The 26,236-nt window shown below is 40.8% G+C and overlaps 1 protein-coding gene across 1 annotated transcript; it reads right to left on the reverse strand.

Moving 5' to 3' along the window:
* Nucleotides 1–1,154: 1,154 nt before the first annotated feature.
* On the reverse strand, nucleotides 1,155–10,623 carry LOC103281026 (cyclin-dependent kinase inhibitor 1). Its single transcript, XM_008121664.3, has 3 exons — nucleotides 10,502–10,623; nucleotides 7,140–7,541; nucleotides 1,155–4,280 (listed from the first exon to the last, which is right to left on the reverse strand). The coding sequence occupies exons 2-3, from the start codon at nucleotides 7,516–7,518 to the stop codon at nucleotides 4,141–4,143; spliced, it is 519 nt and encodes a 172-aa protein (XP_008119871.2). The 5' UTR covers nucleotides 7,519–7,541; nucleotides 10,502–10,623; the 3' UTR covers nucleotides 1,155–4,140.
* Nucleotides 10,624–26,236: the final 15,613 nt, after the last annotated feature.

Genomic DNA, 26,236 nt, shown 5'->3' on the forward strand with positions numbered 1-26,236 from the left:
TTCAGTGTGTTGCTGTGTTTTATGGGCTGTATGGCCATGTTCCAGAAGCATTCTCACCTGATGTTTCACCTACAACTATGGCAGGCATCCTCAGAGGTTGTGAGGTCTGTTGGAAACTAGGGAAGTGGGGTATATATACAGTATCTGTTGAATGTCCAGGGTGGGAGAAAGAACTCTTGTCTGTTTGAGGCAAGTGTGAATGTTGCAACTGGCCACCTTGATTAACACTGAATAGCCTTGCATTGAATAGCTGCAGGAGATGCTTCTGGAACATGGCCACACAGCCCGGAAAACTCATGGCAACCCAGTGATTCTGGCCATGAAAGCTTTCAACAACAAATCAAATTTCAGCACACTGAACATTCACTTATCTGGCAGAAGAGTTCCATTTGGCTGTTGCTCACATAGCAACACTCTACAAATGGAAGGGGCACAGAGAGCTTGGCCTATATTGTCTAGACATAGATGTGCTTCCTTGGTTAGTACTAGGCTTAATTTTGACCAGTGTTGTCATCATGTTTTCCTTATCATCATTTTCAGGATAAACCTGGAAGCTTCTGATTTGCAAAACCTCTGTAGAATTTCAAAGAACATACACAAAAAAAACCAGTAAGGCTACCTCATGGGGCAATGGGTAAGGTTGTGCTATACATCCCTCCTTCTGATAGGTTGTTTGGGGAATAAAGTGTGGTGCCTGCTTTGAGAGGAATGTGCATTGGTTCACCAGCTTCCAAATCTCTGATCCATATCTACAAACAAAATATCTACTTGGCATTGTGTCCTGGATGTCTGAAACACTCACAAAGACACTTTGAAAAAATGTCTAAAAGTTGGGTGGAATCAGTAGTTAGTAGGTCATCTGGGGTATTACTATGTATGACATAAATGTTCAAAGCCTTTTTGTTAGTTCTCTTAACAACATGTCCGAATGAAACCTGATTTTTTCCCCTTTTGGGGCTTGTAGACATACAGTGAGGAATATATGATTAGTACTGCAAGACTGACATACAAGCAGAAATTGAAGGGTTCCACCATACCCACAAGTGGCTGGCACAACTGATGGATGGGCAAGCTGTTTTAATTCAACATGGGACTGCAGAAAGATTTTTTCAATGAGTGGAAACCCCTCATAGACTTTTTTGAGGAAACATGAAGATAATTTGGTTGTTTTTATTTGATTATTAGGAGTTCATGGCTAATGAAAAGAAGTGTGAGATAAGTCTGTTGCATATAACTGTTGATATACAGATTGGAAGTATTTTTTCTCCTTTTTCTTTCTTTGCTTATTTTTTACTGGAAGATACATTGTAATTATAGAAATTGCTGCTTTCTGTTTTGGTGTTTAATTGTATTTTCTTAAAGTGTGACTTTGGAAACTAAGCAGGATCAGCCCTGGTAAGTATTTAGATGTGAAACTGGCAATGACTACCTGGTGCTGTGGGTTTTATTTCAGAGGAAGAAACTGGCAAAATCTAATCTACGTTTTTCCTGCTTAAGGAAAGCCTATGAAATGTATAGGTAAGCTGACAGGTGACTTGAAGGCACATACACAAGATGATAAAATATTTAGCCATATCTTATTGTCTAGTCATATTGTAATTGATAACATTTTCATTTACAAGAAGCAAGGAGAAAATACAGTGTCAGAAACAGACTATGCTGACATTCTGCCAACATGTATTTTTAAAAGTTAAAATTTCTGATCCAGCCAAAGAAATCTGAGGTAAAGCACTGGAAAAAAGTTATTTTTGTGACATTCCAAATTCCCCCAGCCAGCATGGAAGTTGTCAAAAAATAACTTTTCCAGGAAGTGAGATTTGAGCTCGCACCTACATGAGAGTGCACATTACAATATTTTATTAGATTCAAATGAAAAAAGCAATAATCACAATGTAGGTTTATAAGGAGCTACTGCCCAATGGCAAAGTAAGGATAACCCCTAAGGGGACCAGGCAGGGAAGTAGCTTTCTTTAGGCTGTTGACTCATGCCATGATGTACTAATAAAAGCATATATGGGCTAATTATTGGGCAGTGTAAGTAGTAGGGCTTTTAAAAAATATGATGTTTTTAGTGTCTTATGTTTAAAATTGGTTTAAAATTGGTGTGCCTTCAAGTCAATTCTGACTTATGGCAACTCTGTGCTAGAGACTTCATGGCAAGATTTATTAGAGATTTGCCACTACTTTCACTAAAGATCAAAGGGTGTGACTCTATCAAAGTCACCTAGTGCATTTCCATGGCTGAACAGGGATTTGAACGATAGTGTCTTGAAGGTTTAGTTCAAAAACCAAACTGTTGCACCATGCTGGCTCTCATGTTGAAAGTACAAGTCGCGTACTCCTTATCCAAAATGCATGAGGCCAAGTTTTGGATTTTGGAATATTTGCATATACATAACAATGCATTTTGGATATGTGACCAAAGTCTAAATGTGACATTCATTTATGTTATATATACACTTTGTACACATAGTCTAATGGCAATCTTATACACAATACTTTTAACAATGTTATTCATGAAACAAGTCTGTGTACATTGAACCATCAGAAAGCAAAGGACATTATCTCAGTCACCAACACGAACAATTGAATTTTGGAGTACGTCAGATTTTGGAATTCTAGCTAGAGGATGCTCAAACTGTATGGAAAACCTTCCTTGGAGGCTTTTAAACAGAGGCTGGATAGGCATCTGTCAGCGGTGTTTAGATTGTGCTTTCCCTGCATGGACTAGACGGCCCATGTGGTCTCTTTCCAATTCTATGATTCTGTGATTTACTTACTCTCTCTGTCCCTCTTTCCCCCCTTGGATATCTTCCCTGTCTCCCAAGTCCTTTCCGGCTTTACTGTCTCTGTCTCTGTCACATCTGCACAGCCCTTGGGCTTATTCCCCACCTCCCAAGTCCTCTTGATTTCGCCCCTGCTCCTGAAGTAGTTTCCCATTTTGAATTACCTTATCACACAAATGTAATGCACATCCTAATTTTAGCAACACAATTTAGCCAAAAAAGGGGCACACTACACTTGAGTAAATATGATTTCCATAATCCAACAGAATTCCCTATGGAAAGCAACATTTCTTGGGCCAAGCCTATATAAACATGACAAGCATCAACTAATCCTGCTTAAATAAGCCTGAGCCTATTGGAAAGTTGTGGCTTGTTAAATTGCCATAACTAAAAACACAATCAACAACAACATGTCATATCACTATGGTCCTTTCTTCCACATTGTTGTAGAATTCAGATTATCAAAATTCCTAACCCAGGTTATCTGCTTTGAACTGGATTATATGAGTCTAGACAGCCAAATAATCCTGTTTAAAGCAGATAATCTGCATTTGATATGGCTGTGTAGAAGGATCCTGAATTTGCAGGTGGGAGGTCACATTTACTATTCACCTACAGGAGAAAAATATAGAGAAAAGCAAGCTAGACACAATGAGATCCCTTCTCCTTTAAATACTATTTTCTATGAGTAGGGAATTGCTTACATAGGAATCTATTCAGATTTATAATTACCAGCAATATGAAATCATGGAAGTGCATAATTCTGCTGATTTCATAATTTGCATGATGTAAAATTTGAATCTACAGTATATGAATAAGAAACATAAAATGCAAAATTGTGGGAATTTCTAACAACCGAATTTAGGATTCAGTATGCCTACTTAATTTTAAAAACATGATGATAACCCTAAAATGAAAGCCTTTATATTACATACATAAAAAGACAACATGCAATACCACGTAATAGCACTCACAATTTGTTCATACACAGTATGTTGAATAATCTTATACTTATTCATATCCACTGAGATGTCCCAAAATTTGAGAATCGATTATCAAAGCAGATAATCTATGTTATCTGATTTGAATAGGATTATATGAGTCTACACAGCCATATAATCCAGTTCAAAGCAGATAATCTGGATCTTATATGGCTGTGGAGAAGAGGCCCCAGTCCCTCTACAAATAGCTGGGTTTTTTCTTGACCTTTTACTTTGTAAAGTTATGAGGTTATTTGGTTTAATTTGGTTCTATTAAAAATGTTCACTATTCTAATAAAATAAATCCCATTATATTTTCCGTGACATTCCTTCCTCAAGGACACCTCATTGTAGTTGTTCTATGAATAACCATTTCAAAAATGTTCTATAAGCTTGGATAATCCTTTTTCAAAACACTGGGCTTTGGACCCATTGCATGGTGCTCCCTTCTTCAATGCCATTTTCTTTACTGGAGTTTTCATGTCCATTCTGATCTCCTTGGTTGCACAAAAATCTGTTATAAAATAAAAAATAACATGAATAATTAGAAATTACACAGCAATGGGGTTGCAGATGCTCTCAGGCCAGCCATACAATAGGATGAAGGATTTGTTAGGTTTCTGGGCAGCACTGCTTTAGACAGCATTCATAAAAATAAACAATCTGACCCCACACATTAAAAAAAAAAAGTCCTATTAATACAAAACACAAGAATAGCACGGAGAAAACTAAAAAAACTTTTCTTTGTGCTTTAGCTTACTCCCTGCAGGAAGTTGACCTGGGGTAAGATTTAACAGTATGAAAAGATCTGCAGATCAATGGAATACTATTCGGAATTCCATCACCTTATAAAATCATAAGAGTTGGGAGGAGGCTCATGGGTCAAACTACAAATCCCAGGATTCCATAGCACTGAGCCATAGAAGTTAAAGTGATGTCAAACTGCATTAATTGTATAGTTTAGATCAGTGGTTCCCAACCTTTTTTGACCAAGGACCATGTTGACCAGGGACTCCTCTCCAACATTAGTACCAAAAGTTTTTGGTCAACTTTAGATTCGGTTTGCTTATTTGGGGTGCTGATTCTGAAAATTGCATTGGATAGACCACATCAGCTCTAGTTTCTGATACAGACTATATGCCATCCAGTAGTTACCATTTGCTCACCCTCAGAAACCATATTTAACAATCTAGAGCTGATATGGTCTATCCAATGCAATTTTCAGAATCTGCTGCTGCTCAGTTGCATAGTCGTTTCCGACTCTTTGTGACCTCATGGACCAGTCCACGCCAGAGCTCCCTGTCATTTTTCAATATTAATTCCTGGCACAGACAGTCCATGCCATATCTACAAAACCAGGAAAAATATGTGTCCTGGAACTGATTTATGGAGAAAGAAAATGCCCATGCTCGTTTCTCTTAGCACTTAATATGAAAAAACACCTGCAACTATATATTGCCATATAAACAGCAACAACATATTTCTCTAGTGCTGCTTACATCTATAATTTATACCAAGTTCTGAGTTGCTTCATATCTATTGTTTACCTCATCTCTATTAGTATTGCAAGTGGAAGGGTTTAGATCAGTGGTTCTCAACCTGTGGTTCCCCAAATATTTTGGTCTTCAACTCCCAGAAATCCTAACAGCTGGTAAACTGGCTGGGATTTCTGGGAGTTGTAGGCCAAAATACCTGGGGACTCACAGGTTGAGAATCACTGCACACTGTTTTAAAAACAGAAACCTAAACAAGTCTTGAGTTGCGTGTATCAAAACTCCAGCACACTGGACAGCTGAAAATAACATGGTAGCATTTTGGAGGGATTGAAATGCCTTCTATAAATGCCAAGAGGGGCTTTGTTGGCAATGAAATCATCCTTGCCACCATAAATAACATAGACATTTTTCATATTGGACTGCCTTGTTGCAAATCAATAAAAATGAAAACATGTAGCCAAATAATGGCAAATTGTCAAAGTAGCAAAATAGTTCTAAAAAGGAACAGAGAATTAAGCTGTCCCCATGATTATTTAGCCACCAGTATCCCAAGCAACTTCATTGGCAATGAATTTATTCAGCATTCCTTTGGCAGCTGAAGACTTGCATTTGCTCCAAGGAAACATGTTATTGGCAGGTGCCCCAGAACTCTACGAGATTTGCAATGTCTATTTAATTAAGTTAATTCCATCACCAATTTATGATGGAGGATAAGGTGTACGTGGGTGACCTATGTATTGCTGAGAAGCATAACAAACGTGTTTTACGAAAAAAAGCCCTGTAGTTAACATAAACATTTATTATGAGGTCTCTGGAAGGCAAAAAGGAAGAAGACAAGGAAGAGGGAACGAAACTTTTTTTTAAAGGGATCTCACATCTCGATCCACTAGGAGCCATGGTTAAACCCTTGTGCTGGCTGGACTGTTGACCTGAAGGTTGGACTGTTGACCTGAAGGTTGCCGGTTCTACTCCTTGAGATGGGGTGAACTTCTGTCTGTCAGCTCTAGCTTGCGGGGACATGAGAGAAGCCTCCCAGCAAGATGATAACACATCCGGGTGTCCCCTGGGCAACGTCTCTGTAGACGGCCAATTTTCTCACACTAGAAGTGACTTGCAGTATGTTCTCAAGTCACTTCTGACATGATAAAAATAATCTCAATCCACTGTAATTTCATGTGGGCTCAAGAATGCTAGTGATTAAGAGGAGGATGTATGATTTCTATACATGCCACAGGCACACTTTCATTTACTACAGATGGGGTTACTGCAGGAAGAGGTTCAACAGTACTCCCTGTTATCCACTAGTTCATCACATGAGACAAGCAAATCGCAATTACAGCAAGACAACAGCATCTTTTCCTTGAGCTTATTACATAATGTTCTTTTCCTCCACTCTCCTGGTGGGAAACAGCCTGGAAGTGTTTCTTTTACAACCACAAATATTTCCTTGACAGTCTTTTTTTGTAAAAGAAACCCTTTTCCAAGGGTCTCCCACTGGTAGAGTGGCTGGAAAAAAGCAATGTTGTGTGATAAGTCCAAGGAAAAGATGCTGTTATCCTGCCTCATATGATAATGCATTTGCCTCATATGATACACTCTTAAGAATAAACTCTTAGACCCTTGCTACACTGCCATATAAAATCCGGATTATCTGCTTTGAACCAGATTGTATAGCAGTGAAGTCTAATATAATTCAGTTAAAATCAAATAATGTGCATTATCTGCTTTGATAATCTGAAGTATAGGGCAATGTACAAAAACCTTGACATTACATTCGCAGAATCAATTACAACCAGTCATCTTCTTCCCACACTGTTTCTGGGAACATGGTTGTTCCTGCCTTAACAGTGACTTAAAGTACAAAATACTTTACATACCAGTTAAAGATGTCTGCCTTCGTTTCTTTCCTACTAAACACTTTTTCTTTGCCACATTTTTGACAGGCTTCTGTTTCTTCAACACTTCACCAGTGTGATGCATTTTCAATTTCTTTCCAAGATCCCGGTTCATGGGCTGGTAAGTCTGTTCAACCATACACGTGTGATAAAAAGTGGGGGCCTCATGATTTGGTAGTTCTTCCCACTGAAAAAGACCTTCTGCTGGCGTATCTTGCAAGAAATCAAAGTTCCACCTCCATGTGGCTCTTTCCATGCCTTCATTCAACATGCTCTGGAAATCCTGTTGCAGATCATCATGATTTGCAGGACCAAAAAGATTCTTCTTAGCATGGTTTGTTTTTCTTGGCCTAATCTCCATTCTTCTTCCATTCAATTTCTCCCCTATGACAGAAGAAAGCAGTAATTCCCTGGTAAGAGCAGAAGTACACACAAGTATTTTATACAAAGAGCAAAAATACAAAGACACACAACCACAGAAGATGAAGTATGTAAAGCCTCTTTTTCATCAAGAGCCACATAAGCATTCAGGTTGCCTTCAAAGGGTCGTTGAATCCATGGATTGATTTTTTAAATATATAGTGGTAAGTACTCTTTAGTTTTTACTGAGTTTGGCAGTGACTGATCATTTGTGTAAATGTTAAACACTGGTGCAGCAAGTGTGCTTCCCTGAAGCAGGTCATTCTTCTGTTTTCACCATCTGCTTCTCTAACCCTGAAGCTCACTGAAAAGCTCCTGTTTTGTAGCAGATTTCTTATGAAGCGGGAGGGGTGGTAATCTTTTGTGATATTATACATCTTTTCCAGGAGGAGCGATGATTTACAGTATTAAAAGCCTATGGAAAATACTGGTTTTCCCAATAATCTACACTGACCATTTAATGCGTTTTCCAACCGACACTGAAGATAGTGGTTGAGAGCATAAGAAAGGGGAGAAATATGCTCTTGTGTGTGTGTCTTCAAGTCACACGTCCACCTATGGTGAGCCCATTAATTCCACAGGGTTTTCTTAGGCAAGGCAGATTTGAAAGTGGTTTTACAAGTATTTTCCCCTGAAATTGGCTGGTGGCCTCCCATCCCCCCTTTTACTGAATTTTATAATCATAATAATCACAATAGCGCTTCCCTTTCTTTAACATTTACCTTCCAAATCTTCCTATCTTTTTTCCTCCTCTCCCTCCCTCTCCCTTCCTCCTCAACTACAGTATATTTCTACTAATCTTGCAGATCCAACCATTGATAAAGTCTTTGTGTTTTCTCTTTGATGTTATCATTGGCTCCTCCATTTTTCACCCAGTTGAAGTAGACCTTCCAACTATCTGTAACATCCTTCTGTTTGTTCGTTCTTGTTACAAGCTTAGTCATAATTCCTGTAATGTCTAACAACACTTGATCGTACATATAATTGTTCCAATTACTTAACATCCATTTCGAATTGTCTCTCCATCCTCTAGCGATCATGTGTGCTGCTCTTATTGTTACTTTAAATAACTCCTGGAAATCAATTTTTATACTTAGTTGTTCCAACACTCCCCATAGTAGTAAATCATTATTAATCTGAATTTTTATCTGTAATATCTCATGAATTTTTCCTTGTATCATTTGCCAGAATTTTTTTACTTCAGAACACTCCCACCACATGTGTGAATAAATACCTTTTCTTTATTACAATGCCAACACTTCAAATTCCTCCCTGTTATCATCTAAGCCAGTTGTTTAGGAGTTCTATACCATCTTAATACCATAGAATCATAGAATCATAGAGTTGGAAGAGACCTCACAGGCCATCCAGTCCAACCCCCTGCCAAGAAGCAAGAGAAATCAAATTCAAAGCACCCCTGACAGATGGCCATCCAGGCTCTGCTTAAAGGTCTCCAAAGAAGGAGCCCCCACCATACTCCAGGCAGAGAGTTCCACGGCTGAACAGTTCTCACAGTGAAGAAGTTCTTCCTGATGTTCAGGTGGAATCTCCTTTCCTGTAGTTTGAAGCCGTTGTTCTGCGTCCTAGTCTCCAGGGCAGCAGAAAACAAACTTGCTCCCTCCTCCCTATGACTTCCCCTCACATATTTATACATGGCTATCATGTCTCCTCTCAGCCTTCTCTTCTGCAGGCTAAACTGGTCCAGCTCTTTAAGCCGCTCCTCATAGGGCTTGTTCTCCAGAGTGCCCTCCTCTGGACACTTTCCAGCTTGTCAACATCTCCCTTTAGTTGCAGTGCTCAGAATTGGACACAGTAGTCCAGGTGCGGTCTTGATCAAGGTGGAATAGAGGGGTAGCATGAATTCCCTGGATCCAGACACTAGACTCCTATTTATGCAGGCCAAAATCCCATTGGCTTTTTTTGTCGCCACATCATATTGTAGGTTCATGCTTAACTTGTTGTCCACAAGGACTCCAAGATCCATCTTTTTTTCTAATTCATTATATTTTTCTGTTTTTATTTTATTCATGTTCATAATTCTATCCTCTACTTTTGGTATCGTTAATGATTTACCTCGGCCTCCCATTCGGGTACTAACCAGGGCTGACCCAGCTTATCTTTCTAAGGCCCCTTCCACAAAGCTGAATAAAATCCCACCTTTTCTGCTTTGAACTGGAATATATTGCAGTGTAGACTCAGAAAACCCACTTCAAAACAGATATTGTGGGATTTTCTGCATTGATATTCTGGATTATATGGCTGTGTGGAAGGCCCCTACGTCAGTGTGGCGATCTGGTGCTTGTAACCAAGGTGACATGCCCAGGACGTTCAAAGGCGCGCTCCAGGGTGCTGAAAGGAGCAGCTATAATGCAGAATTTGAACAGCATCAACGCTGTGGAATCCTGGGCTTTGTCGTTTTGCAAGCTGCAACACCCAGGATTCCAACTACAGTAGAATTTCACTTATCCAACACTCGCTTATCCAACGTTGTGGATTATCCAACGCATTTTTGTAGTTAATCTTTTCAATACATTGTGATATTTTGGTGCTAAATTCGTAAATACTAATTACTACATAGCATTAGTGCGTATTGAAGTACCTTTTCTGTAAAATTTGTTGTATAACATGTTTTGGTGCTTAATTTGTAAAATCATAACATAATTTGATGTTTAATAGGCTTTTCCTTAATCTCTCCTTATTATCCAACATATTCGCTTATCCAACGTTATGCCGGCCCATTTACGTTGGATAAGTGAGACTCTACTGTACATTCATGACACTGTGAGGAAAGCAGCTTTCCTCTTTAGGCGCGTGGGAAACCTACAGGGTCGCAGTGTTAACGTTAAGGCAGATTTCCTCCCTAGTATAATTTAAACAGGCAACCCGCTTTCCCGCTCACGACCACCACAGGGCCCAAGGCTTACGGTTCAGCGGAGCCAGGCGGGCGCTTTCAAACTTCGCGGGCCTCTCGGCGGCGTCCCACTCCTCCCGCCCGGCGCTTCCGAACTGCCGCCTTCGGGGGGGGGGGGGGGGGAGGGAGGCCACGCCCCCGAGAGGGAGGCCACGCCCCTCCTTTCCCTGCCAAGTCTGTTGTTTCGCTGCCCGCCCGCTTAACCCTCGCGCTCCTCTGGCACGTGGATTTGCAACGTGACTTTCTTCTCCTCTCCTAAACTTTGGCCCAAACACGCAAGGGGGGGGAATAGCAGACACGCGCATGCGCACAGGCGTCCTCAGCGTTTCCTCAAACCTCGTCGGGCAAGGAAGTCAACAAGGCCAGGTGGGAACAAGTTGGAGGGATTAATCCAGCAGTCTAGGGCCCCTTCCACACAGCTGAATAAAATCCCACATTTTCTGCTTTGAACTGGAATATATGACAGTGTGGATTCAGATAACCCAGTTCAAAGCAGATATTGTGGGATTTTCTGCCTTGATATTCAGGGATATAGGACTGTGTGGAAGGGCCCTTGACTAAACATGAGTCCGTAGTATAATGTCTTGGCTGAAATAGCCAGCCAATATGATTCTAGGCTGAATTAAAAGGAGTAGAGTCCAGATGGAGGGAAGTCATTGTCCCACTGTGTTCTGCTTTGGTCAGATCTCACCTGAAATACAGACAGTCCCCAAATTATAAACAAGATAGGTTGTGTAGGTTTGTTTATAAGATGAATATGTATGCAAGCTGGAACTTCTACATTTTTAAAGTGTAACTCCAGCTATATCTATCTCCTGGATATCTTTGGCTACCATGGGGAAGGGTTAACAGCCCTGTGGGGTTTGTTTTGCTGTCTGTGTCCCTGTTTGGAAGATTTCACCTTGATGGCGAACACAGATCCCTCTCCCAATCAGATTATTAAAGTGATGAAGATGGCACCACGGCGGGGAGTTCCGCAGGTTGTGGTAGCCTGAAGTTGATTAATCAGTTATGCGAATGTTTGCAAGACTGGAGGAGCCTGGCAGCAGCTACCAGCACTAGTACTTGCAACAATCTTTCCCCTTCTTTATTAGTCTATTACAAAGTAACTCCTCAATAAAGGTTTTGGTGGCAAAGTGTGTTAAAGCACTGAGCTGCTGAACTTGCAGACCAAAAGGTCCCAGGTTCAAATCCCGGGAAGCGGAATGAGCGCCTGCTGTTAATCCCAGCTCCTGTCAACTTAGCAGTTCGAAAACATGCCAATGTGAGTAGATCAATAGGTACCGCTCCGGCAGAAGGTAACAGGGCTCCATGCAGTCATGCCGAGCACATGACCTTGGAGGTGTCTATGGACAACGCCGGCTCTTCGGCTTACAAATGGAGATGAGCACCAACCCCCAGAGTCGGACATGACTGGACTTAACGTCAGGGGAAAACTTTTACCTTTTTACCACCTCAGTGCATTACCCTCTATATCTGCTTCTATGTATCTTCTATGACTTTTTGTGACTTTCTCTTCTCCTTTCACCCTGGACCACAGTCAGACCACCTGTTCTTTTCGCAGCCACATGGACACATGAAAAGACATTTATCACCTGGCATTTTCTTCTCTGATGTTGGGATGACTTGCCCCGCTCTCCACAATGACATTTCCCTTTTCCCAGAAACAGATCCTGTAATCCTGTCACTTTGGACAATATGTTGCTTTGAACAATAGACACTGGTACAGAGTCACCAGACCCACGTAATCGAGGTTCATAAAGACAATAATCAAAACAATAGAATGCATGGGACCTGAGGGCCCCTCTTTGTTCATCCTGGTGTTGGGACACTGCTATCGATTCAGAACACTATGTCTTCTTTGTCTGATACATCAGCCAGTCCCTTGTCTGCCACTGGAGAGCAAAAAATCTACATTGGAAGCGAGGAATGCTCTCTGATTGGCCGTCTTGCCTCCTGGAGGGAATCCCTCCTAGCTGTTGATTACATCAGGGCAACTCCACCAATCAGGGCGAAGCTGGCCCGGGCACGATGGCAGCAGTAAATCCAAAGGGACAAACTGTATAAAATGTCTGTTTTTACTGTTGCCAAAGATCTCAGCTTTCTTCTGCGGCTTACCATGAGCTGGCATCCAAATAACTTGAATAAACTACCTCGGTGGATTCTTCCTCAACTTGGTGAGATTTCTTAATTAGGAACATTGGGGTTAGCTTCTTCGTCTCACCAGGCACTTGGATCCACAGGCAGCCTGCTGCTGTTACCGCCCACCTGCTTAATGGGACTCGGTGTCCGCGTCTCGGGTTTTGCTATCTGCGGCCCAGATCTCATCTACGGCTGCTTAAAATTGCTCTATTTCAACTTCACTTTTTGTCCCTGTACTAATTGGATTTTGAAAAAAAATTGGCTTGTAGTGGAAACCAGGATTAGTTATAATTCTTCAGTGGCGACACATTTTCCCTATGATAACTCCTTTTTCAGGAGTGAATTTCCCTTCCTGGGAGTAGATTTATCTCACTTCCTGTTGTTTCTTTTCTTAACTATGAGTCGTTCATAACTTGCATACTGCCTGTACTGTGTCCAGTTCTGGGCACCACAATTCAAGAAGAATATTGACACACTGGAACATGTCCAGTGAGAGGGTTTGTTTTACATTTTTACAATGCATACAGGTAAACTGCCATGTCCATCACTCCAGGTCCATCCCCCCCAAACACCACCAAAAGTTGGTTTTGATGGGTATGTGTGCCAACCGTGGTCCAGATCCATCATTGGTGGAGTTCACAGTGGTCTCTGGATGTGTGTGAACTGCATCTCTCATAATCCAGGATCAGTCCCTCTCTCCAAATCCCTCCAGTATTCAAGTTGGCCATGAGGGGTATATGTGGCAAGTTTGGTACAGATCCATCATCAGAGGGGTTCACAGTGCTCCCTAGAATTTCTCCGTGGATGCATGGTGAACTGAGATTCACATCATCCAGGAACAATGTGTTGTGGGATGTATTGTTTTCCTCCAGTCCAGAATCTTTTTATTTTTAAACTTTGAAATGACATTGGTTACATTGTGTACTGATTCTGGAAGAAAAAGAAAAGTCATTGCAAATATATTCCAAATGAATTTCTCATCTAAAGAAAAATAAAATAAGGGGAAAAGATGAAAAGCTTTCCTACTGAAACATCTCCCAGACGTTACCATAATTTAAATATGAACAAGCACGTTAGACATTGGGACTATTCCAAGTGCTCAAGCTAAGTTTGTATTCCCTGCCTTGAGAAGGACAGTGCCATTGTAAGCATTCAGGTCAGGAACTGACTTGATCTCAGAGGCTTTACTCCTGGAGTAAATGTTTGTGAAGAATGCCATTGTTCATGGAGGAGGTCTAGGGGAATGCAGTCCCATCCCTGGCCATGAAGGATGCTCTCCTGAAATCCAGGGAGTAACCCTTCCCCAGTCTCAGTGGACTTTGAAGGTAGAAAAGTGGAATGCAAATCCAAAAGACCTCTAGCAGGAAGAAACTAGTTGCATGTGTTGAAGCTAACTGAGTCCTGTTAGATAATTGGTGTGCTTTTGCCAATTGCCTCAACTGTTACCCTATCAAGTGTGATTATTACAGTGAGCACTTTACCAGGTTGGTACCTATCAGACTTTTGCCATCTCTGGAACTGTGCTTGTAAGGTTTCAAGATCTTGCAAGCACCTTGAACATTTTCAGGTTAGGATACCCTCCATACCTGCTATAAACTATGTTGTATGAGAAGCACTCATCTGAAGAAGTATATGTTTATGGAAAAACTTATGTAACTACCATCTTGTATACCAGAAAATTGTTGCCTTGTTTGTTTTTCTCTCCATGCTAGACAATTTAGCAATCTTTGGCTGCCATCCCATTTCTTCCGGGCTTTTCTTTTCAATTCAAATGGAGAATGTAGGGCAGTGATATAATCCAGGCCACGCCTTTTTAGAAAATGTAGGTCAGAGAAACTGAAACAAGTATTTGAAAACTGTTTAGAGTGGGAGGAGAGGCACAACTCACACTAGAAACAGTGCCTTTGAATGGGATGTTCTCTCCTGAGCTAACCGCTCCTGTAAGAACATCCAAAAAAACCTGAAGCCAAAAATAACACGAGGATCTCAGAATGGAAAAAAGGGAGGGTGGGCCAAGCTCAGTCACAATCGTAAGACCTTTATTCTCTTAAGAAGCCTGAAGTCGAGGATTTTAAAAAATTTATTTCTCCTGTGTCCTAGTCTTTCCTCTTTCTGTGATGCTGAGTCAAGAACTTTCTGGAGAATCTGAGTCATTTGCAAAGGCTGCAGCTGGAGAAAAAAGAGGAAGAGAATAGATTTCAAACTGTATCTATTGTTGCTTTTGAACCAGTGGTGGAAAATGGCCGGTATCAACAGGTGTGGAGTAGCAGCATGCAGCTTAGCCATAGTAAGAGTATCATCATAACTCATAATGCCTGAAAATTCAAAAGACAGATTTGAACTGTAAGTCCAGAACATTACAATTGAAGTAGAATTCAAAATTTAGGGTCTCTTCTAGCGAAGGAGACCCGTGCCGAATCATGCAAGGAGGGTTGCGCAACACCTGGTGAACCTTCCGAGAAGCAAATCAGAATTTCCCTGTCCAAAAATATTATCTCACCCAAGTTCTGTGAAGCAGAGAGCACCGAAGCCTTTATTCTGTCCAGCTGGTACAGGATGACGGTCGCAATGTGTTGCAGAATAAACCGGCATACATTTACAATGAAAACAGCACTTTTGATACATTTCTAGTTTTGAATTTCCCACCTTTCCCCGCCTCCCAACCCCACACTGATTCGCCAAGAGGTTCCCTGATATCACAGAGAAGGAGGCGCCGCTAGGGGGCTTGACTGCTTTGACCAATAAGAAGGTGAGTCCTTTGTAATGTCCAGTAGGGTCTCTCCCCAGGTGGTCTGACATTCAATGTCCTCTGAAATCTGGGGCGAGACCTATTGTCAATAAAGGAATTTTGAGAGTCCAAGCCAGGGGTCCCCAAACTAAGGCCCGGGGGCCGGATGTGGCCCTCCGAGGTCATTTACCTGGCCCCCGCTCTCAGTTTTATAATATAACTAGCTGTGCCCAGCCACTCGTTGCTGTGGCGTATGGGAATTCTTTGTTAGGTAGGTGGAATAACAGTGAATAGCTTTGTAGCCTGAAAGCCTGGCCATTTTCTTATGTGAATCCTTGTTTGGTGAGGTGGAATAGAAAGGAATAGGCTTGCTGCTTGGAAGGCTAGGTAGTTGCCTTTTAGGGGAATGTTTTTTTGGGGTGGTAGAATTGTAATGAATAGCCTTGGTGGTTCAAAGCCTGGGTGCTTGCTACCTAGGGGAAATCTTTGGTTGGTCAGCTTCAGAGTAGTATCACTGTTTCAAAGCCTGGTCGCCTTTTACGAAGGTTAATCTTTTATTGGTGTGGTTGAATTGCACTGAATATCCTTGCAGCTCCAATGTCTGGCTGTATTTATTATTTTGTATTTTATATATATATTACAAAATATAGAAAGCGTGGCACATTGCCTGTTGTGGGTTTTGGCCTTTTTTTGGTGTTGTGATTGTGTTTTTTGTGTGATTGTGTTTTATCTTACTGGAGGCAGGGATGATGGATTGTGTTGCCAATTTTAGAGTTTGGGGGGTGTTGGGTTCTGTTGTTTTGTGAGTCGCCGTGATGCCAAAAGCCTTTTATATATATAGATATATTGTATATACATATAATGTTGATAATAATATTATAATGTAATACAATATAACACTAATAACATTACCATATAATAATATTAATTATATATTCTATATTACATATAATATTACTCATAATATTACAGTATAGTGGTATAGTTCAACATAGTAATATATAATGCTAATATTGTGCTATGCTAATAATATAATATATTGTACGTACATATAATTTGTAAGCCACTCTGAGTCTCCTTTGGGGTGAGAAGGGTGTGATACAAATGTAGTAAATAAATAATAAATAAATTTTAGACTTAGGCTCACCCAAAGTCTGAAATGACTTGAAGGCACACAACAACAACAACAACAACAACAACAATCCTAATTAACTTGACTATCTCATTGGCCAGAAGCAGAAGCACACTTCCCACTGAAATCCTGATAAATGTATGTTGGTTAAAATTGTTTTTTAATTTTTAAATATTGTTTTGTTCTTTAATTGTTGTTGTTGTTGTTTTTGCACTACAAATAAGACATATGCAGTGTGCATCGGAATTTGTCTATATTTTTTTCAAATGATAATCCGGCCCCTCAACAGTCTGAAGGATTGTAGACCGGCCCTCGGCTTAAAAAGTTTGAGGATCCCTGGTCCAAGCTGTTGTAATCCTGTGTCCTTTTTTGGACATCTGGGGGTGACATTTCTGGCCAGAGGTCAGGCTTCGGTTATCATGCTCCAATGATATATATGGGGAAAGACATTGCAGCAATGAGAATAATATAGACAATAAAAATAATGATAATAATAAAAATAAAATAATAGTGACATGTGAGGAGCCCTTATCCGGGGAGGATTCTGAAATAATCCAACATCCGATGGGGCTGGGGAAACAAACACATGTGTTTCCATGACCATATGTCCAGGCTTTGATCTCTGGACGCATATTCATGGGGGTCTTCTTAGAAGGGAATCCCAGGTTTTTCCTTTCCTGCCCAGGCAGGCGAAAGGGGCAGGTTGGGGTACCCTAGGACTTGGACAGAGACGCAAGGATTACACGGGAATCCATGCAGGGAAATGGGGAGAGGGGTCCTTAATGGTTAAGAGTTCATAAAGTTCATAAAAGGTGAAATGAATGGTGTAGTGAAATGCGTATTTATATGGGAGATTTAGAACTTGTAATAGTTAAGACATAGCTTACCTTGCAGGGTTGGTGTATGAACCGCCATTTTGTAGCACTCGGAATCTGAGTGTAGATCCAGCCTGATTCCTCTTCCACACTGCTCCTCTATCCCAGGATCTGATCCCAGATTATCTGCTTTGAACTGGATTATATGAGTCCACACTGCCAGATAATCTGGGATAAGATGATAATCTAGAAGTAGGTTTTTTCCAATGGGGCTTAGCCTGCTTCTAACCAGGAGAGGAGGGAACGCGCTCAGGAGTGCGTGGGGCTTACACATGCCACATACACCCACATATAGAGTGAATTTTAAAAGCAATACTGCTAAAACATAGATTTAAAATGCAGTCTTTTCCCTTCCCAGAATGATATTATTACAGTAGAGTCTCACTTATCCAAGCTTCTGGATAATCCAAGCCATTTTTGTAGTCAATGTTTTCAATATATTATGATATTTTGGTGCTAAATTTGTAAATACATTAATTACAACATAACATTACTGCGTATTGAACTACGTTTTCTGTCAAATTTGTTGTATAACATGATGTTTTGGTGCTTAATTTGTAAAATCATAACCTAATTTGATGTTTAATAGGCTTTTCCTTAATCCCTCCTTATTATCCAAGATATTCACTTATCCAAGCTTCTGCCGGCCCGTTTAGCTTGGATAAGTGAGACTCTACTGTATATATATTTTAACGTGAGTCCCTTTCCGTTTCAAATCTAGAGAGAAAAGTGGGGTGCCAATAATAATAATAACAACAACAACAACAACAACAATACAGTTGTGGAGAAGAAAAAGGTTTGGATCATTGATGTCGCCATCCCAGGGGACAGTCGCATTGATGAAAAACAACAGGAAAAACTCAGCCGCTATCAGGACCTCAAGATTAAACTTCAAAGACTCTGGCAGAAACCAGTGCAGGTGGTACCGGTGGTGATGGGCACACTGGGTGCCGTGCCAAAGATCTCAGCCGGCATTTGGAAACAATAGACATTGACAAAATTACGATCTGTCAACTGCAAAAGGCCACCCTACTGGAATCTGCGCGCATCATCTGAAAATACATCACACAGTCCTAGACACTTGGGAAGTGTTCGACTTGTGATTTTGTGATATGAAATCCAGCATATCTATCTTGTTTGCTGTGTAATACAATAAAATAATAATAATAATAATAATAATAATAATAATAATAATAATAATAATAATAATAATAATATCAGGGTAACTTAAAATAATAGGAGTTGTGGAAAATCCTTAGCAGGGTGATAGTTTGCTCTCCCTGCCCATTTCCAGTTTTCTTCTCTCCCTGAAGTGGAAAGTCAGTCACACACCAACCTAGGTGGAGAGTTCTAGTTTGGGGTTTTGCAAGCACATTGCAAGAGAGATCCTGCAGAGGCGAGGGCATTGCAAATCCAGACTCACTCCACTTCTGCAACCTGGTTTAAGAGCCCTATAGAAACCAACCACTCCAGGACGGGAAGGGGATTTATCTCCTGAATAGCAACTATTGGTTGAATTAAAACACTTTCTCATATAACCGAAGGTTATCCAAAGGTATTTTGAGGCATGGGCACTAACGCTTCGAATTGGAAGGTTAATTCAGAAGCACCAAACCACCTCGAAACCCATTTCAATATTAATACGATTAACAAATTTATTATGATTAACGACTTTTCTGATTTTTTCCCCATGCCTAATATATCGATATGGAGTGTGTGTGTGTGTGTGTGTGTGTGTATAATGCAGTATATATAAAGTGTATTTTTCAGTGATTGGTTTGGGGGGGGGGGGGGCAAAATACTGTTTGCTTATACTTGAAAATTACTTAGGTCCAGCCCTGCTTTTATGCAAAATTCTTGTGTAATTTCCTTCAAAGTGCTTATCTCACTTTCATTAATCTCTGTTTTATTCACATGATGAATTAATAAATGTATCAATTTTTTGATAAAGTAAACAATCACATCCCTTGGGAAACTATGCACCTTTGCAAATTTGGAGTTGATTTGGTAAATTTTATCCATCTCAAAATCTATCTCCTCCTTCATTGTATCCAGAAAGTTCCCCAAAGCCTTGGCTGATTTCTTTCTGATATTTTCACATGGATCTTCCAGAACCAACCTAAATTTCCAAAAAAAATATATTCCCTATGAATTCCAGCAAAGGACATATTATCCAGATGATTCTCATCGTCTTTATCAGTCTTCAGTTCCCGTTGTTCCACTTTATCATTTATCAGTTTAACCTCCTGAACCAATTGCCTAATTGTTGGTTTCTTTAATTTCTCTTTTTATCTCATTTCATTTGTTGTTTCAGCTCTTCTTTTAACTCTTGAGTAATTTTTCCTGGTTCTTAATGTTTCTTGTTTCCCAAATTGTTTAATTAAATGCACTTCCATGACTACATGGACCATTTTAATTGTTTGAAAGGATAGTCTTGCTTCAGTTATTTTATTTTTTAAAAATGTAATCTTTGTATAGCCACATGATGGCAGTATTTCACATATGTTTTAGTTGCAATTCTTCAAGTATCCACAAGATGGTAGCACTTTGTAATATACAGTACCAATTCATTTCAATTCATTTCAAGTTTCTTCAACAACAGATTATTTATTTTTATTTATTTATTTATTTGCGACATTTATATACCGCCCTTCTCACCCCGAAGGGGACTCAGGGCGGTTTACAAGTATATATACATACAATATATTATATTATACAACTATATCACAATATTATTAGTAATATTGCATGTAATATAAATATACAATTATAATAGTGAATTATAATAATTATTACATTGTATTACATCATAATATTATTATTAATATTACATGTATATACAATGTATTATAATATTAGTATAGTATAATATTATTATACATCATTATATCATTAAATTGATACAGGAGACATGGTGGAAAGATGTCTTCCCGGCCTCACCTTCTTCATTCTGCTCCAGATATAAAACTAGCATAGCATGTTATTGCGGATAGGGGCCTCTAGCTGATGTAAAGAGACAAGATGGAACTGTCCTCATGGCTCCCTCTTAGCTTATGTCAGCAAGTTTCTTATCTATTGGTTTGCTGTGAATAGTCTTTACTTAGACTATCTCTCATAGGCTGAGGATGATGGTCCTCCCATTCTGGTGTCTTGGGGATGTGTCCGTAGGTGGCTGAAGAGACCTATTCTTGATTCTCATGTTTTCCTGCAGTGAGGACATCGGTTTCCAGGTGGAAGGCAGTCCTGGTCAGGGTTGGCTTGGTGCACTTTCCTTTTGGCACGTTTCTCCCTTAAGCCCTCCATTTGTGCCTCTTCAAACTCCGCAGCACTGCTGGTCACAGCTGACCTCCAGTTGGTGCACTCAAGGGTCAGGGCTTCCCAGTTCTCAGTGTCTATGCCACAGTTTTTAAGGCTGGCTTTAAGCCCATCTTTAAATCTCTTTTCCTGTCCACCAACTTTCCGTTTTCCATTCTTGAGTTGGGAGTATAGTAGCTGCTTTGGGAGATGGTGATCGGGCATTTGGACAACGTGGCCAGTCCAGCGGAGTTGATGGCGTAGGAGCATCACTTCAATGCTCGTAGTCTTTGCTTCTTCCAGCACACTGACATTTGTCTGCCTGTCTTCCCAAGAGATTTGCAGGATTTTTCTGAGGCAATGCTGATGGAATCGCTCCAGGAGTTGAGTGTGATGTCTGTAAACTGTCCACGTTTTCAGACTGTATGGCCATGTTCAAATAGTATTGTAAAGATGTCATGATCATTGTGTTTTATTCATGATTGCTATGTTTATGTTGACTGTTTAAGGTTATATATTTCAGCTATTCTTATACAGAAGTTGGGAGCCTCTAAGGCATGGCCAGGAAAAGGGGCGTGGCTTCACCTTGCTGGTGGAAGCCTTAGAATTCAAATTTAGCCGTTGGAATTGGGCAGTTGGAGTTTGACGGTTGACCAGAGCAGTTGGTTCTGTTCAGTGGGAAAGGAGTGAGATCGAGAGTAGAGATTGTGGGAGGAAGTTGAGCAGCTAGAGAGTTTTAGCGGAGAAGGGCTAAAATTAAAGTTGCTGAGCTCTTAGTAGGGATAACTAAAGAGCTGAGGCTACATCCCTAAGTCAAGGAAGACTAGGGTTGACCAGTTAAACTCCCCAGTCCGAGTTTGATCGGGTATAGATCAACTAAGTTCAAGAAGGACAGTATTCCTAACTGAAAGAAACAAGTCATATAAAGCTGATACCATACTAAGCTCAGAGAAACTATTGAGAAATCTTGCAACACTTACTGTGCAGAAGTAACATAATTCAACTCAAGATATAACATTCTTGCGACCATCAAGCTTTGTGCCATAAATAAACAAGTTACTGTTTCTTCAATTGTTGCTTATTATTTGAGCAAAGCATCTTTCAAAGGTGGTGGCAGCGACAACATTGGAAAGTGGGATACATAGGGGTAGAAGTTGAATCCTTCGCAATTTGGTGGCAGCGGTGGGATCCAAAAAGATTCCATCCTTGTCATCATACTTCTTTACAAGTATTCCTAACATTTCGCCTGCATCTGAGGTTCTGTTGGCAGTGAGGCAAGTGGAGTGTCCAAGCTGGGAGAAAGAATCTTTGTCTGTTTAAATAAAGAGTGAATGTTGTAATTAGTAAGCGTGAATTTGCATTTGAGTAGCCATGACGTTTGCAAAGTCAATCACTGAGGGTATCTGCATAGAGGTAGCCTGGCCTTTGCTGCCTAGATGCATCTTCTGTTTGGAAAATGTTCGCTGGTCCTTGATTGGCCCTTGTCTGGAGTTCTCCTGTTCCTGAGTGGTGTTCATTATTTACTGTCTCAATTCTGGTGTTTTTTAAAATACTGATAATCAGGTTTTGTTCATTTTCATGGTTTCCTCCTTTCTGTTGAAATTGTTCATGTGCTTGTGGATTTCAATTATCTAGTGTTCTTATCTATTGTTATTCTTGGAACCATTAACAGCTATTTTTTCCCATGGTAGGAAGTTTTTAATTTAATTTCCCCTCCAACTTCCAATAATTAACTCCTGATATACTTTTGGAATTAAGACTTGTGATAATTGAAAATCACTTTCTTCTTCTCCCTTTTCCTTCATATATATTCTCAGTCAGTATATTCAGGGAATCTACCAAGGGTGTTAATTTTCACTGGTGAATTTTCACCTCTTTTCTTAAATCAAAAGTTACAATATATTGTCGAAGGCTTTCATGGCCTGACGTTTCACCCACTTCTATGGCAGGTATTCTCGGAGATTTTGAGGTCTGTTGGAAACTAGGCAGGTGGGGTGAGGATGCCTGCCACAGATGTGGGTGAAACGTCAGGATAGAATGCTTCTGGGACATTGCCATACAACCCAGAAAGCTCACAGCAACCCAAAGTTACAATAGTTTGGACACATTGATAATCCTTCTCCTTTTGCTCCTATTGCTACAACTGCACCAGTTCTAGCAATCCTGGAGGTTGTCTTGTAAGCAGATGAGTCTTTATCACTATATCCTTGGCTGTCCCCATACCAGGGGAACATTTTAAATTGGCCAAGTCCACCTCTGTTTGGTAATGCTGCTGCAAGCTGCCTCTGTTACGGCAGTGCACAGAGACAAACACCCGCCATGTTGCCTTGCCTGCAAACCAAAAGTAAAACCCTTTCATTGGGACGTTTTAACAAAGTTGCCTGATAAAGAAGCCAGTGAAGCTTAAAAAGCTTGCAATATATATACCGTGTATTTTGGTTGGCCACTTGTCATTTTTTTCCAAGATGAAGAAGACACATTGGTGAGCACCCTTTGGGTTTGTTCGCTTAGCCAATTACAGATCTACCTAACTGTAATTTTGTCTCGCCCACATTGTACTAGTTTGTTTGCCAGAAGGTCGTGGTGGAATTTGTTGAAGGCCTTACTGAAATCCAGGTACGCTACATCCACAGCGTTCCCTGTATCGACCCAGCTTGTAACTCTATCGAAAAAAGAGATAATATTAGTCTAGACTGACTTGTTTTTGGTAAATTCGTGTTGACTATTAGTGATGACCACATTTGTTTCTAAGTGTTTGTAGACCATCTTTTCCAGAATCTTGCCTGGTATTGACGTGAGGCTGACCGGACGGTAATTGTTTGGGTCATCCTTTTTTCCCTTCTTGAAGATAGGGACCACATTTGCCCTCCTCCAATCTGCTGGGACTTCCCCCGTTCTCCAAGAACTCTCAAAGATGATTGCCAGTGGTTCTGAAATAACTTCCGCTTGTTCCTTTAATACTCTTGGATGTAGCTGATCTGGCCCTGGGGACTTTAATTCATTTAGAGCAGCCAGGTGTTCCTGGACAACTTGTTTCCCTATTTGGGGTTGGATTTCCATGAATCCTTTGTCCACTCCATGTTGCTGAGGTTGAAGATGGCTTTCTTTTTGTGAGAAGACTGAGTCAAAGAAGGCATTAAATAGGTCTGCCTTTTCCCTGTCGCCATCACCCCATCTTCTCCTCGCAGAGGCCCTATCGCCTCCTTGTTCTTCCTTTTTCTACCGACGTAAGCAAAAAAAACCTTTTTTGTTGTTTTTAATGTCTCTGGCAAGCCTTGCAAACCTTTTCCCTATAGGAGTTGGCTATTCGTTTGTCTTATTTTTTTTTCTTTGTTGGCACTTGCGCCTTGCGTTTTTCATCTTTAAAGAACTCCCATCCATCCTTAACTCCCCTGTCTTTTAATATTGACATCCATGGAATGCCGCTCAGCATTTCCTTCATTTTTTGGAAGTCAGCTCTCTTAAAGTCCAGAATGCGTGTTTGACTTATCTTAGTTTCAGCCTTCCTTTGTATGGCGAACTGCAGGAGCACATGGTCACTTTATCCTAAGGATCCAACCACTTTGACTGCTTTGATCATGTCTTCCACATTTGTTAAGATGAGATCAAGAGTAGCCGATCCCCTTGTTGCCTCTTCTACCTTCTGGACCATAAAATTGTCTGCAAGGCAAGCGAGGAATTTGTTGGACTCTTGGCCAAGTTTGTTTTCCAGCAGATATCGGGATAGTTGTAATCGCCCATGACTACTATATCTCTTCTTTGTGCCTCTTTGGTCAACTGTTGACAGGAGGTTGTGTCAAGTCCTTCATCCTGACTGAGTCTCTTGGGTTGAATCCTTTTGGTCAAACTGTAGTCTTTTTGGCCACTGTTTGCCTATATTGAGAGAGCACACATTATGGCAAGTAATGTGGAACAAGAACAGCCTTTGGAGTGTGGTAAATATATCCCCATACCAAAAAAGGGAAATGCTAAAGAATGCTCAAACTTCCGTACAGTGGCACATATTTCCCATGCCAGTAAGGTAATGCTCAAGATCCTGCAAGGAAGACTCCAGCAATACATGGAGAGAGAGTTGCCAGAAGTCCAAGCTGGGTTCAGAAAAGGCAGAGGAATGAGAGACCAAATTGCCAATATACGCTGGATAATGGAGGAAGCCAGAGAGTTTCAGAAAAACATCTACTTCTGCTTTATTGACTATTCTAAAGCCTTCGACTGTGTGGATCACAATAAACTATGGCATGTTCTTGGTGGTATGGGGATACCAAATCACCTTGTCTGTCTCCTGATAAATCTGTATAAAGACCAAGTAGCCACAGTAAGAACAAACCATGGAAAAACAGACTGGTTCAAGATTGGGAAAGGAGTGCAGCAGGGCTGCATGCTTTCTCACTCCCTATTCAACTTGTACACAGAACATATCATGCGACATGAGGAGCTTGAGGAATCCAAGGCCGGAGTTAAAATTGCTGGAAGAAACATTAACAACGTTAGGTATGCAGATGATACCACTCTGATGGCCGAAAGCGAGGAGGAGCTGAGGAGCCTTATCACCAAGGTGAAAGAAGAAAGTGCAAAAGCTGGGTTGCAGTTAAACGTCAAGAAAACCAAGATCATGGTAACTACACCTATTGATAACTGGCAAATAGAGGGAGAAAACGTGGAGGCAGTGACAGACTTTATATTTCTAGGCGCGAAGATCACTGCAGATGCAGACTGCAGCCAGGAAATCAGAAGACGTTTACTTCTTGGGAGGAGAGCAATGCCCAACCTTGACAAAATAGTGAAGAGCAGAGACATCACACTGGCAACGAAGGTCTGCATAGTCAAAGCAATTGTATTCCCCATAGTAACCTATGGATGCGAGAGCTGGACCATAAGGAAGGCTGAGCGAAGGAAGATAGACGCTTTTGAACTCTGGTGCTGGAGGAAAATTCTGAGTGTGCCTTGGAGTGCAAGAAGATCCAACCAGTCCATCCTCCAGGAAATAATGCCAGGCTGCTCACTGGAGGGAAGGATATTACAGGCAAAGCTGAAGTATTTTGGCCACATCATGAGGAGACAAGAAAGCTTGGAAAAGATCACGATGCTGGGGAAAATGGAAGGAAAAAGAAAGAGAGGCCGATCAAGGGGAAGATGGATGGACGGTATCCTTGAAGTGACTGGCATGACCTTGAAGAAGCTGGGGCTGGTGACGGCCGACAGGGAGCTCTGGCGTGGACTGGTGCATGAAGTCACGAAGACTCTGAGACGACTAAACGACTGAGCAGCAGCAACAGCAGCAAAGGCCATGGGCATCTACAATCCTCCATTGACCATGTTTTCAAGTTCAAGCTCAATGGCTATCTTTCAGTCATCACCGCATGCCCCAAAGGAATGCAATTGTAATATCATAGATGAATTCTGGGTCTACCCACATGCTTAATGAACATAATAAAACCCTGATAGTTTTGAAAAGAAAGAGAAAGTAAAGGAAAAAGAAGTGCATCTTCACAAGTAGCCAGTTAGGTGACACAGCCTTTTCCCAGCAGCTGCTTTGCCTCCTTCTGAAGTTTTTTCCCCATACTTCTCTGCCCCAAG

The sequence above is a fragment of the Anolis carolinensis genome, chromosome 5 (assembly GCF_035594765.1).
Source record: "Anolis carolinensis isolate JA03-04 chromosome 5, rAnoCar3.1.pri, whole genome shotgun sequence".
NCBI classification, from domain to species: domain Eukaryota; kingdom Metazoa; phylum Chordata; class Lepidosauria; order Squamata; family Dactyloidae; genus Anolis; species Anolis carolinensis.

What these genes read in the sequence shown, in the direction of transcription:
- LOC103281026 (XM_008121664.3), bottom strand. Translation starts at nt 7,518, where the DNA reads ATGGAGATTAGGCCAAGAAAAACAAACCATGCTAAGAAGAATCTTTTT. An exon ending in AAGGCAGACATCTTTAACTG is followed by an intron (nt 4,281 to 7,139) that starts GTATGTAAAGTA and finishes ATTTTATAACAG; the next exon opens with ATTTTTGTGCAACCAAGGAG.